This window comes from Phaseolus vulgaris, chromosome 11 (genome assembly GCF_000499845.2).
Source record: "Phaseolus vulgaris cultivar G19833 chromosome 11, P. vulgaris v2.0, whole genome shotgun sequence".
NCBI lineage: Eukaryota > Viridiplantae > Streptophyta > Magnoliopsida > Fabales > Fabaceae > Phaseolus > Phaseolus vulgaris.
The window spans coordinates 2887820-2902184 of NC_023749.2; the positions used below are offsets into that span (position 1 = coordinate 2887820).

The following is a 14365-nucleotide window of genomic DNA, read 5'->3' on the forward strand; positions in this document are numbered from 1 at the left end:
AAAACTGGACAAAAAATGAAAGAGCAAACAACAATCAATTCTTCTTGAGATGAGAATCTTTTGAGCTCCTTCTTCGTCTTTCAATATTCTTAGCCAAATGTTTAGAGGTTGGATGAGTTTTCATCAGTTGATATTCAGTTTAAGGAAATGGAAGGTATACAAGATGATATGTGAAATAAATCTTGACTATATAAATATGTGTGTGAATGGTTTGATTAAATCTTATTTCACCTTATATTAATTTCTACGTGCCTACTTGTATGGTTTAGATGACTATCATCTTATAAAATCACTTGTTTCTTCAACCCCTTTATATCATAATATCGATCTCTTTCGTTTTTTGTCCCGAAGTAAAAATGAGTACCGCAATGATACTACGATGTTCAAGTTAATATTTTTGTTAGAATAGAGTTCACGAAATAATTATGCATATGACTTCTCTATATCATAAAAAACTATTTGACTCTGGAATATCCACTTGTTTATACTAACTTACATAATATTTGGAGAAGACTAAAGTACTCTTTAAATTGTGATTTTGAGATTGGTTAAGTGTAGTAAATTATGTTTGGTTATTTTATTGTAGTGACACGCTACTCTTGACATGTTAAGATTGTGTCATGTAGTTCCTATTGTCGAGATGTGGTCATGCTTACACCAGTATTATCTCAATAGTTCGCAACTGTGTCAAATTTGTATTATACAATACACCTATCATGTTAATAAATGACTTTATTTTAATTTACCTATCACTTAATGAAGAATCTCAATTCATATTATCAAACATCTTAACATTTATAAATAACCTATAAAGAATTTACCTAAAGTAAGTTTTTTCATATATGAATGTGGGAAAAATTTCATAGAAATATCTATTTATATATAAGACATAAAAAAACTCAATATTTTCACAACCATATATTTCACATAATCTCATATAATCCATTTAAATTTTATAATCATATTTTTTTTATCTATCAATTCACTTCAATATAATATTTTATTATTATTATTATTTTCATATGATTGTTCATAAAAAAAGATGGTTATTAATGTATATTATTTTTAAAAACTAGAGAAAAGTAAACATTATTAAATATCGTACATAATACTTGGTAATTTTGTTCTCGCAAACTCATAGTTTGTATGCATGACTGTGCTACATGCCCATGTATCGATCAAAATGTGATATAACTAAATAATCATTTATTTGAAAAAAAAGGTGAGAGTTTGCACACATGGGGTCAATGTGCATGAACATTTGGTATGACTTCTTTTGTAAACTTTTTGTATTAATTTTTACGATTACAATGTATTACCAACTATTTGATTTGTAAAATGTTTTGTATACAGACAAAGGAGTTTGGTCACTCAGTTCATGTCGATAAAGTATTTCAACAAACACATATATGAAATATCACTAATGATTTTGTTGATGATAGATCAAGACAGACACATGTTAATTTATTTCAACTATTTTGTACACGCACATTAATTACTATTTTATAACAAACATTCATAATTTGAACAAAAATATTTCAAAAGTATATTTTCTCGAACATTATCCAGGTTTGCTTTTGTGGGTACCTCACAATGCACTCCCTTATATCCTTTTAAGAAGGAAAGACTAAGGAATCGTTGTTGGTTAAAAGTTATAAGTGAGAGGTATAAGAGATGGGTGTTTGGGGTTGGGCGTATCGATTTTCACAATGATTATTTTGGAAGTCACATGCATTATTACAACGCAAATGCGATAATGACCAAGTGCGAAAAAATATAATTTTATTAAGTTGTAGTGTGTGGGGTTAAATTAAGGATTTTGTATAATTTTTTTCGTATGTAATTATTTACCTATGAATTTCGTGTGAATATAATTACATACAAAAATTTCATATATAATTACTTATGGATTCTATCTACATGTATCTTCTTACAAAATTTATCTATATGTAAATTATCCATGAATATCAACATATGAATTTACCTACAAATTTTGAAAATCAGTACATAATAACTACTTACATCGATTTTATATACAATTCTTTCGCTTGTAGGTAATAACCAGTGTTGAGTTGTCTAAAATATAAATTATATTGACAATGTATTCCCACATATAAGAATAAATATTTTTCATTTTATATTTTTCATATTATATAAGAATAAATATTAATATTTTTTGTTGGTTTTCTTTAAATAATTTTATTTAATTTTAAAGTTTTAAAAGTATTTTTATATTTATTTGTGATTTTTTGGTTGTCAGTAGGTGTGATTTTTTTTTAAAAATTAATTATTTGAAATTTAAAAAAAAACTATTGAATATATATTTTTTTTTATAATTTTAGATATTTTTAACTAATTAATGAAACACATTAAAATTAAGAGAATGCAATTTGATTATTTTTTAAATAATGTTGCAAACTCAAATATTCATAACACCTACCGTTACTAACATTAGTTAATCCAATTAAAACTTGAATTTGGTACTGTTTTATTTTATTTTTAAACTGTATTCTGTTGAGTTCACTCTATTTTTTTAATTAATTAAATAATATAAAATTATACAAAATACAAAATTATATTCAGGATTTTTTTTAAATAATTAAAATTAAAAAATCACACCCAGCCAGAAAAAAAAAATCACAGATAAACATAAACATACTTTTTAAAACTTGAAAATTAAATAAAATTATTGAAAAAAACACAATTTTTTAAAACCATTTAAAATAAATAAAAAATCACAAAAAAATCAAGAAGACACAAGATTATAAAAAAATTACTATTTTTAAAATTGTGACGTGCTTAAATTGAAACAAAAATTTCCGAGAGTGTTAAGCCAAACCATTGGCAGAGAAAGGTGGATAAGAAAACAAAACAAAACAAACAGAATATTATTATCATTTGTCTGAACTGAACATGGATCCAATCCGGGTTAACCCGACCCGTTCCACCGATAGTACTCACCGGTGTGTAAAGTGTGAGCTGAGACACTGGTGGATGCTACTGCACTGATACTCACTCCACTGAACCCTGCACACGGCAGCTTCAACCGTGAGAAAGAGAGGAACAACCATGAAGCTGACCTCATTGACCGTGTTTGTCATAGCAATAGCGTCGTTATGCATTCTTCCCCAATATCCATGCTCATCATCTTCCCAATCCCAATTCCAATGGCAGATCCTCACCAAACACAATTTCTCTTCACAGATCCGTCTCCATAATCACCTCCTCCTCCTCGTCGCGCTTCCATGTACTTAACTCTACTCATCGACACTCTTTATTCGACCAACACCACTACGTGTTGCGTCGCGTTCTTCTGCTCCTAACGTGTTTGATGAATTCATTTGGATTTTGAACCGCAGGGTCCGGCGAGGCTCGATCTCTCATGAACGACGTTTCGCTTGCAGTTTCCGCGAAGCCTAAAGAGTTCGCCTCACTCAAACTCATGCTCATGCATAGGAACACCGAGAAGGTTCTAGCGGATTCCATTGGTGCTACCGATGAGATAACACTCGTTTATTTCCATTATTCTGTGTCTTATAAGTATCGTGGAAGATTAAGAGCTCAGAATATTCTGTTCTCGTTGAATCCTTATATATCCCTTGCGCCTGAGGAGGTTCCTCTCACTGCTCTCAATTCTCCTTTGGATTTAAGAGCATTCCTCGATTCCACTGACAAAGCCACTGTTCTCGTTGATTTTTGTGGTTGGACGCCCAAGTTGCTCGCCAAAAGTACCAAAGATAACGGAACGCAAAATAGTTTCACCGTGCTTGGTGAGTTTTAACGAATTTGATGTCACGAATCCGTACCTTACTTAACATTTGTTTTCTCTGAAATAATGTCTGTGACACTGATAATTGAAGTTAGGCAGGGCGAAAGTTGTTGACAGTTCAATAAGTATTTTTTGAATGATGAAATTCCAATTGGAGAGCGGAAAAATATGTTTTCCCTTATTAGTATGGAAATGGATTTCTTGCATTTGCACATTTGTGTACTAGCACCGTTAGTTGAAGATTGAATGATCTATATTTTTAGATGCGTATTTTAAGTCAAACAACACAAATCATATGGTTATATTCTATCTATATTTTATAAGTTGGGTGATACTTATCCAATGGTTTTTATTGTCTAAATGTATGGATTCCTTGATTATTACTTGGAATGTGTTGATGGTGGGGCACTCAGCAGAAGGTAGTCATTGTCTGTATGGGCGTTTTCCTTGCAGGGAATCACCATGGAACGGGTCTTAGCAGAGGGAATAGTAGAATGGCTGTGTCAAGGGGGAAGACTAACAAGAAGGTGGCTGGTATTATTTTAGTGCTCGTCAATTAAAAAACCTCGAGGTTAACAAGTAAATTCTTCATTTCATTATTTTCTGTTTTTTTTTTCTTTTTCCAAATCATCAGACGAGGACACATGCAAGGCTGAACTTGGTGTTGATAAAGGGTTTTGTGAAGCTCCTTGGCCAGGGGAATTTACCTTGTTAAATTATGGTCTTTTGGAAGGCTCCAAGGATAGGAATCATGATGTCGTACATCCTTGTTCATCATCTGAAGAATTTGAGCGGTTTCATTCTTTTTACTTGAAATTCATGACTGTTGTGAGAGAATTCTTCTTGCCTCCGGAGCGAAACAGATTTGGTCTGGTTTCAAATAGGTCAATGCTTTCGTCCCTAGGTGTTGGTGATTATGGCCCATGGTTTGCGGTTCAGTACCAAGCTGGATGTTCAAGTTGTTCAAATATTCTTAAAGAAGAGGATGACTTAAACTATGTTTTGCAGATGAATAATTATTGTGTTAAAGAGGTGAACAAAACCTTTCTATCTTTTGTTCCATACCATGAAGTATATGCCATAATTTATATTCCACCATTGTTCCTGTATCCTATGCCTAATAATAGTTGTGGACTAGTTTATTTAACTAATGAAGCCACACTACCAATACGCAAGCATCCATACTTCTTTCAATTAATACATCCATTTTTGGAACTTACCCTGTTTTTTTTTTGCATTTAGCTGGAAGGTAATGCATATGATCAAGAGCCCATTCTACCAGCAAATAAGCCATATGTACTCCTATTTGTTGATAGATCATCTGAATCCTCAGAAACCAGGGGTAAAAGTAAGGGAGCTCTTGAAGCTTTTAGAGAATTGGCACAACACCATCATAGTGCGAATCAAGCAGGTAAAAGGAATAATGACAGTGATGATAAATACTATCATGGTTTGAAGAGTACATCTGAACATCCTAGGTTAAAGTTGTCTATGCCAACTCAGAAGATTAAACTAAAAGAGAAGATTTCTTCTGTCATGATTATAAATGAGGGTAAGCAAGTTAGTTTAGACAATGTACCTTCTGATCTTCAAGGGAGTTCTTTGAATGAAATATTGGCCTATCTCCTCCAGCGAAAGAATGATAGAAAACTAAGCTCCCTAGCAAAGGATTTAGGCTTCCAACTTTTATCTGATGATATGGATATCAGGTTAGCTAGTACACAACAACCATATTCAGAAGTTCAGTCAAATCAAATTCCAACAGAAACCTCTGAACAAGGCCATACAGATACTGTGATGCTGGATGGAGATCCATATAGATCTTCTGGAGAGGTTAAGGAAAATCCCAAATCGACTGAGCTATCTTCTCGGCATGATGAAGTGAATAGACCTTCTATCATCTCACATGAAGAGAAATTATCTGTGCAGCCTGGGGAATCTGTTGCAGATTATGAACTTTCTACTGCCAAATTTGTGAGATCAGATACAGATGATTCTTCGGGTGGAAACAATTATGAGGAAGAACTGACTCATGTTCTTGGTTTTAAAGGTTCATTTTTCTATTCTGATGGTAATTATCAGTTACTTGAAAGACTCACGGGTGGTTTTGGAGTTCCATCTTTGGTTCTAGTTGATCCCATTCAGCAGCAACATTATGTTTACCCCGGTGAGAAAAGTTTCAACTTTTCTTCACTATATGATTTTCTTTCTGAGTTTCTTAATGGAACCCTACATCCTTATCAGCGGTCAGAATATGTACTTCGAGGTCAAAAGGGGCCCATCCATCCTCCATTTGTTAACTTGGATTTTCATGAGATAGATTCTATACCTCAAATCACCGCTCATAGTTTCTCTGAACTTGCTATTGGTTTTAATCATTCTAACAAAGAAGATACTTCCAATGCATGGAATAAAGATGTCTTGATATTGTTCAGCAATAACTGGTGTTCTTTCTGCCAGAGAATGGAAATGGTTGTTCGTGAAGTATATCGGGCCATAAAGGGCTATGTGGATATGTTAAACAGGGGAACTCAGAACATGGAAGGTATTTCTGATCATGGTAAGACTGTGTGTTTCTGTTTGTCTCTGCACTGTACCACCACATATTTCATTCAGATAAAGATGCTTGCTTAGGGTGTTTGTTTTCAGCAAGTTTTGTTGTGTCTCGGTTTTATGATAAAATGTGAGAAGCTTGTTGTTTTAGTTATAGTAAACTGGTCAGTAGCTTTTATGCCAGCAATTAGCTGGTCTTGTATCTGTTGTGCATATTATTGCCATCAACTGCTTGATACTATTGACTTGTGTGTTACCCAACCCCAGAATTTTACCTTTTCACTTCAAATTTGTAACCCATTGTGACTCTGCACCTATGATCTTTAGCATGAATCCCAATGGTTCTTATCCTTTTTTTTGTTTCGTGGACTTGATTGATGTTGGATGATGTTATTTAAATTGGTTTGTGGGAGAAGTTGCAGACATAATAGCTAAAAGTTTGACAATTGATCATTACATGGCAGAAAATTTTGATCAAGTCATGATGAAGCTTCCAGTGCTCTACTTATTAGATTGTACTTTGAATGACTGTGATTTAATACTGAAGTCATTAGATCAGGTACGTGTAAAGCTATACGTTTGGTCCTTGTCTCGCTTTTATGATTTGATTAATTGCATAAATTATCCCCTCTGTGTGTAGCAAATTCCCACTGGACCTTACACACAAAAACTTATTAAATTGGTTCACATACACATGCAAAACGTTACAAATTTGGTTTCTGCCTCCTTTAGGTCCCTTCTACATTCTTGACATGCTCCTCTATACATGAAGCTTATTTTTAATCCGGTCCTTTATTAGAATAAATAGTCTTAAATATAATTTATTGTAAGGTGTTGTGTGCTTTGTGTTGTACTTAGTTCCTAGATATATCTTTTGAGCACTATTTTGATCAAGACAGTTCTTTCTCTATTGCATTAATGGATTGTGTCCCTACCTCTACCTTGTTAAACTTGTCAAGAGGGACTGTCTACTCTTTTTTCGGAACTCCTCCCATGACTTCTGAGAAATTAAATGGAAAAAGCGACCTATCTTGGTCTGTCTTAGTTGAACTTTGATTCCTTGGCCAAGGTTTCCAAGATCACTTAGAAGAAGATAGGAGTTCAGTACCACCAGATCAAATTCAATGGTGGAAGAAAACTAATTTCCAGCTTTGTGCTCTACTTTGGCAACGGGTAGAGCCCAATATTTTGAGCACTCATGTCATTCAAAACATGTAATTCCTTTTGAAAAAAGACCCAAAATATTTTTGCAAATGATATTCAATGCCTCTACGATTGAGCTAATTGATTGGCTTTTCTCAAGTAGTCTGATGATGACATGATGTGTTTTATCACTGAAGCTCAAACACTAGTTGAGGAATTGAAGATATTCTTGGAAGTTAAGGAATTAGATGAGATAAAAAAGAAGTTGGATGAGTTTTATTTGGTGATGATCCTCTGTGCAATGAATTCGGATTTTGATCATGTTAGAGATAAAATTTTAACTGGTCAAGAAGTTCCTTCTATTGCAAACTTGACAACACGACTCCTTCGTGTTCCAAGTCTTAAGAGTAAAAATATTCAAGAATATGCTGAGTTTTCTGTCATGATTTCTACTTGTGGAAAAGGAGTTTGTGGTGGTAGAGGATGTTCTCAATGCACATTTTGTGAAAGAATGGGCCACACCCAAGAGAACGATTGCTCTTTACATGGGTTTTCTGGCAAAACAACCAATGTTTCCAAATCTGAAGGTTCTAAGCCAAATTTCTCTAATGAAGAACATCAAGAATATTTAAGGTTGAAATCCAACAACTTAGCCCAATTATCTACAACTCCCAATTTGTAAACAACTTGCATTTCACAATTTGTGGAGAGTCAAAATCCATGAATAATTGACTCAGGTGTATCTTATCATATCTCTGGTGATATCTCTTTGTTCTCTCATCTCCTTTTTTCTAAAACACCTCATTTCATTACCCTTTGTAAGTTCCTAATATAGTCTTAAATAGAATTTATTGTAAAGGTGTTGTGTTGTACTTAGATCCTATATATATCTTATCATATTCTCTTCTCTCCCCTCACATACATTTTATTTGATGTATCCAAAGTTATTATAGATATGAGACCCAATTCACTCAAATTCATTTTAATTCCTTTGTATTTTTCTCAAGTATGTGTAACACATTCTTAAATGTGTTGCACATTCTTAATATAGATCCTACATGTAAGGGGTCAAATAAAGAACATGCTACATGTAACGTGATTAAATTAAGAACTCACTATATGTATGAGGACCAAATAAAGAATGCTAAAAGAGTAAAGGTGGCAGGGACCAAATCTGTAATGTTTTATGGATATAGGGACTGATTTATTAAGTTTTTACGTGTAAGGCCCTAATTGAGAGTTTGCTACAGAAAAATGTGTTAAATTATATGTTCAACCTTATATTTGTTATGCATTATTTCATACTTTCGTGAGCATTTTGAGCTTGTTAGTGGATTGTACTTGTTCAGCAATGTATTGCTCATCTCTATTGTTAATTCATTATTGTTGGCTCAAATGAAGATGATGAATATTTTATGGGTACTTTTATGATGAACTTTTCGAATTTTGGGCTTACACGGTGATGATGCTGGTTGTAGACCGCCGCCCCCACCCCATTCCTCAACCACTGAATAAAGAAACTTCTCAATGGTGAAGCTTAAATTAGGAAAACAGTTATTTTTTAACTTGTATCCAAAGTCTAAAAATAGAAAGTCCAACTGATATTGTGCATTTTGAAATATCAAAAAGGAATCCAGTAAGCAGTGTCGGCAGGCTAATTTTCATTCAGTGGAATATTTGGAATAGCAATGAAATGAATCGGTGCTCAACCTGAACTAGTTTCTGTCAAAATCCTTGTTGCCTTGGACATCTATAAGCATTAAAAGACATCAATGCCTTTCTGAAAAGTTTTTTCCGCTTCGTTAGGTAGCAATAATTTTCATGTACAGGTGTTGCTCATTTGAAGCAGAAGCATGTACAAATTGGAATTATAAATTTTGAGATGGGATTAATTAAGTTGCATTGCATATACTAAAGGCTTGTTCCATTGTGTTATTTTTTAGTGGATACTATGAAGAAATTGATGAATCTCAGCTACGATTTATTTGAAACAACATTGTATTGAAATAATTAATTGTATGGCCTACCAATTTGAAATTTTATACTCTTGAAAGTATTGGACTTAAAGTTGTTTGTTGTACATTTAATATGCAGAGGGAAGTTTATCCTGCTCTAATTTTATTTCCAGCAGAAAAGAAGAAACCTCTTCTTTATGAAGGAGATATGGCTGTAATTGGTGTTATGAAATTTGTGGCTGAGCACGGAAGTAACTTTCATAAACTAATCAGAGACAAAGGTAAACATTCATTTGTGATATGGTATTTTTGTATATATAATTTATCAAATAGCATATGAATCAATTACTTTTGGCGTCAAACTTTGATTGGATACTGATGATCATTGACTCATCACCGCATCCTCATTTCCTATCCATTTTGGTTCCTAGTATCTACTTAGACTTGTGAGGTTATATCTAGATTTAGATGAACTTGACAGCGGAGTGATAGACTTGTAGCTAGTGTATCTTCTTTCAACTTTTGCTTGTAATAGTTCCCTGTTTTCTATTTCTTCTAACTTTAACATTTACTATGGTAGTACAAATTTATTCTTGACTTTGTTTCATGGTTCCAGTGGCAGTTCTTTGGCAATCTGAAAGAGCAGGCAAAAATCAAAACTTATATGATGCTTTGCTAACTGATCTCAACCCAGAACTGCTTCAATCACACAGCAAATATCATGGAGCCCCAGGTCATGACCGAATGCTAGACCAGGTGGTTAGACCTAACCCAATGAGTTCACCCGCAACAAATGGACTGCATGAAGCATTGCCTCACGTGGTGATTGGTTCAGTTCTAATTGCCACAGAAAAGCTTTTGGGGGTTCATCCGTTTGATGCATCAAAGATTCTCATTGTTGCAGCCAATGAAGTAACTGGATTTCAAGGTCTTATCCTCAACAAACATATAGAATGGAGTTCTCTGCCTAAATTGGAAGAAGAATTGGAAAAATTGAAAGAGGCCCCTCTCTCCCTTGGGGGTCCAGTAATGAAAACTGGAATGCCTCTTTTATCCTTAACTAGAACAGTTTCCGGAAATCATTTACCTGAAATCCTGCCTGGAATTTACTTGCTTGATCAAGTAACGACAATTCGTAAAATTGAGGAGCTGAAGTCAGCAAATCAACCAGTTGGGGATTACTGGTTTTTCTTGGGATATTCAAGTTGGGGATGGAAACAGTTACATGATGAGATGGCAGAAGGAGCTTGGAACTTGAGTGAGGATGCAACGAGACATTTAAATTGGCCGTGATTGCCATTTTTTGACCATCCTTACTGTACCAATAACATTTCTGATGCCCTTGTTAATTATAGAATTGTAAAATGCATATACTGTAGAAAATAACTTCCACATTCGTGATTCATTAGAACTAGTCTTGGGGGTAGGAAAATATGTGCTTGGGTAAGAAATCCAAAGTTTTGATTAGAAATGGGTACTTAAAGCACATATGGCGTGTTGAGTGGTCTTTTAATCTACAGATGCCCATTTGGAGGAGAAAATGAACAAATTCGCTGAGTTATCTGCATGAGGCTTATACAGCATATAGCATGGTCCACTTATCGCTGAGTAAATGATTTAATTAGTTTTGATTATATGAATTGTTAATTTTTCTATTCAAAGTTTATCCATTTTACCCCTTACGAATAAAGACCGTAAAGAAACAACTGATTTTCTTTCAATTAATTTATAAAAATGTTTTCAACTACGAATATTGATTTCCAAACACACTTCAAGTATATATTTGTAAATACAAAATTAATTTCTAAATCAAATTAAGCAATTTCTATATTTCAATGATTTCAAAATGATAAAGCAATAAGGTGAAAATCAAATGAAAACTCCCTTCAAGAATGAAATGATAAAAGCAAGATGTGTGAGAAAAAGTCTATTGTGTCCCTGGAAAACTACATCTGCAATTTTGCATACGATGCATAAACACCAGTCACACACATCAAGATAAGGTTGGGTCATCATACAAGCGTCAAATATCCCATGATGTCTTAGATTAAACTCCAGAGAGTTATGGCAAATGCAGGAAATTTGGTATCGCCAAGAAGCTCCAATCCAATATTCAATCCATGCCACTCCATAGATAAGCTCAACACCTTCAGGTTGCTCTCTCGGATTCACTGTTACAATAATGCCACTGTCACTGTCACTGCTTCTTCCAAAAGAAAGGATGACTTCAACTCTCCTCTGGTAACTTGCTATATATGATATATATTCCCCTCTCTTTAATTCCTTTATTTCTCTAATTTGTTCCAAAACTGAAGTTCAATAATATATATATGTATGTATATGTATATATATGTATGTATATTCTGAGGAACAAGATGGTGGAGGCATTTACTCCTTAAATGGCAGTATTATTTAGTTGATGTGGCAAAACGTAGGTTGGGAAGAACACGAGCAGGGCTGCTCGGCGTTTGATCACAATATCACCAAGTGATGGCAGATACAGTGGGGATTGGACAAGTGATTATCTGGTCTCTTTGGACGACCTAGATTTACAGGATTTGATTGAAGACGATGATAACTCAAATAAGAAAAAGAATGCACAAGTTTTCATCAATCTCACCGTCCAAAAGGTGCTTCCAAACATTTCACTCCCAGGTGTCAGTGGATTTCACATTCGTTTTTAATTTCATTTTGAAACATGATTTCACCTCTCTATCTGGAATTGTATTTTCTATCTTCATTGGTGAGTAGAATGAATAGACTCAGATTTTGAAGTTGTTTAGTACATGGCAATGGCAGCATGCTAGCTTTGGTTTATCCGTGGATGGAAGAGTCACCACATCCTTCACTAGAAAGTGCAGCAACTGTTCTACTCCCTATTGCCGACAGGTATTTCTTTCTTCCATCACCACTATGTATTAATTAATCGATTAATGAATGTAGTTGCAATTGATGTGTTGAAGATATATCATATCCTATATAGCACTTGACACTGATACCGATATCACACAGATACAAATACAGAAATATTATAAATTATAAATTATATAATTATAAATTATATAAATTGATAATAAAGATTTGTGTATTAGTATTAGCAGAAAAATGTTTGTCACGGCTAGTTCAAAAAATTTGTTCCTTATTTTTATAATCATAATAAAAATTTATATATTAAATTTAAATTTTTAAAAAACTAATATATATTTTTATTAAATTGTTTTAGATCCATACTAGAATTGTCAAAAATCTAACAAATGTTTTTTGAATTTGACACTTCATAGATACGTGTTCTCTACGAGTATAGTAGATTGTCAGTGTCCGATACGTGTGTCCGACACAGACACATCATTTAAGAAGAGTGTCCGAGTCTCATAGATTTGATGTAATAGTGATTATTTATTGACGTATGGTGTTAAACATATAGTATGGTTCCATGGTTGATTCTGCCTTTACCGATGGTTACAGATTGATGCAAAATTTAACGTATGGGTTCTTATAGCACCTAAAGATGAACGCAAGCTACCACTACCTGAAATTGGAGATGACCCTAATGTAACTACCCTCTTCAACCTTTCTATCTTTTCTTTTTCGGAGTTGCTCTAAATTAATATCAATTTTGAAAAAGTTCACCCGTTCAATTCTCACGACCAAATTCTGTTGTAGTTTTTTATACTATTTCAAAAGCCTCGTGTCTCATTTGGAGGAGTTTTTCTGTAAGGATTTATATAAAAAAAAGAAAGTGAATTTACATGTTTTTAAAAATGTTAATTTTAATTTATAAAAAAATGATTTTATTTCTTTATTCATATTTTTCTTTTCTAAGAAGTTCTTGTACACAGGCTCATCCAAACCATTCTTAAATTATTTTAAAGTTTTTCAAACTTTCAAGAGAAACTCTTAGTAACTTATACTTAAAGAGACTCCTAGCATATTTAACTTTTATTTTACCCAGTTTTATCTATACCATTCTTTAGGTTTATATATTCCATTATTTGAGAGAATGCTTTTTTACTTAACCTTATTTTGGAGAAAACTGTTAATCTTAGGAGATTTACACATATCACAAGAATTAGTCTGTTTAAACAGTATCAACTTACATCTCAGATTGATTTGTTCGTGATCTTTAATACTGTTGCCAAAATAATTAAGGGCAGTCTAACAAAACTACTCATTCAACACAGGTGATATATGTTAGACCTGGACACGAAGTTGATCTTGGTTCTCTCGTACAAGATGCCATCCGGCTAACCTCAGCAGTAAAAGTATATTTAGCAGCATTGCATATAATGTTTTTACAGATTGGGTTTTAGATTTTTTTATATTTATTTGTAACTTTGCAGGACTCTTGCTCGGAATTATGCGAGAAAACTGAGGGTACAATACAATGTAAGCTTTTTTTTATTATTTGAAATTTTCTTGGAGATCCGAGGTTGTTATTCATTACTCTTCCAATCTTTTGTAATACAAGGAATAGAACCAAAAGCAACCTTGAAAAAAAAAGAATCTAAGATATGCTTATTAATGATCTTTATTTGTTTTCAGATATAACTGGAGAAACTCAGGCTTCGGTTGATAAAAGGTGGTCTAGACTATTGGCACTAAAGAAAAGAAATTTATGATTTATTGCATAAACTAATAACTTTAATGTATACAATAATCGTTAGTTTGCAAATATAGATTGAATGTATACTGTATTATTATGAATGTTTTGAAAATCTGTTTTACTTAGTCCTGCATGTGTATACTTCTGCAGACATTGTATAATACAGTGAATGAAAAAAAAGCGTTTGACTCGAGATTCTTATAGGTTTAGCTATCCCATCTCAAGTTGTTTAAAATGCAGGATTTAACATCTCTTTGATGAGAAAAAAAAAAGATAAAATTTAACACCATTGAACCTACAATGCGGATACGGCTAAAAAAGCATCGTCAGTGTTTCCGATAC

General features: G+C 33.2%; 2 protein-coding genes across 6 annotated transcripts; both read left to right on the forward strand.

Annotated features, from left to right (window-relative positions):
* The first annotated feature begins 2788 nt into the window (after positions 1 to 2788).
* LOC137831870 (uncharacterized) lies at positions 2789 to 10987 on the forward strand. Of its 2 annotated transcripts, none has more exons than XM_068639784.1 (8): positions 2789 to 3247; positions 3360 to 3770; positions 4223 to 4303; positions 4404 to 4801; positions 5012 to 6329; positions 6787 to 6881; positions 9560 to 9701; positions 10037 to 10987. In XM_068639784.1, the coding sequence occupies exons 1-8, from the start codon at positions 3070 to 3072 to the stop codon at positions 10711 to 10713; spliced, it is 3300 nt and encodes a 1099-aa protein (XP_068495885.1). In that variant the 5' UTR covers positions 2789 to 3069; the 3' UTR covers positions 10714 to 10987. The 2 variants fall into 2 exon arrangements, with proteins under 2 accessions (XP_068495885.1, XP_068495966.1); XM_068639865.1 differs by having other exon boundaries at positions 2798 to 3247; positions 5012 to 6314.
* A 398-nt stretch (positions 10988 to 11385) lies between these two features.
* On the forward strand, positions 11386 to 14216 carry LOC137832130 (large ribosomal RNA subunit accumulation protein YCED homolog 2, chloroplastic). Of its 4 annotated transcripts, none has more exons than XM_068640183.1 (7): positions 11396 to 11661; positions 11856 to 12077; positions 12220 to 12309; positions 12886 to 12972; positions 13602 to 13682; positions 13761 to 13806; positions 13963 to 14216. In XM_068640183.1, the coding sequence occupies exons 1-7, from the start codon at positions 11485 to 11487 to the stop codon at positions 14037 to 14039; spliced, it is 780 nt and encodes a 259-aa protein (XP_068496284.1). In that variant the 5' UTR covers positions 11396 to 11484; the 3' UTR covers positions 14040 to 14216. The 4 variants fall into 4 exon arrangements, with proteins under 4 accessions (XP_068496440.1, XP_068496517.1, XP_068496284.1 ...); XM_068640263.1 differs by having other exon boundaries at positions 11402 to 11661; positions 11856 to 12050; XM_068640339.1 differs by lacking the exon at positions 12886 to 12972 and having other exon boundaries at positions 11386 to 11661.
* Positions 14217 to 14365: the final 149 nt, after the last annotated feature.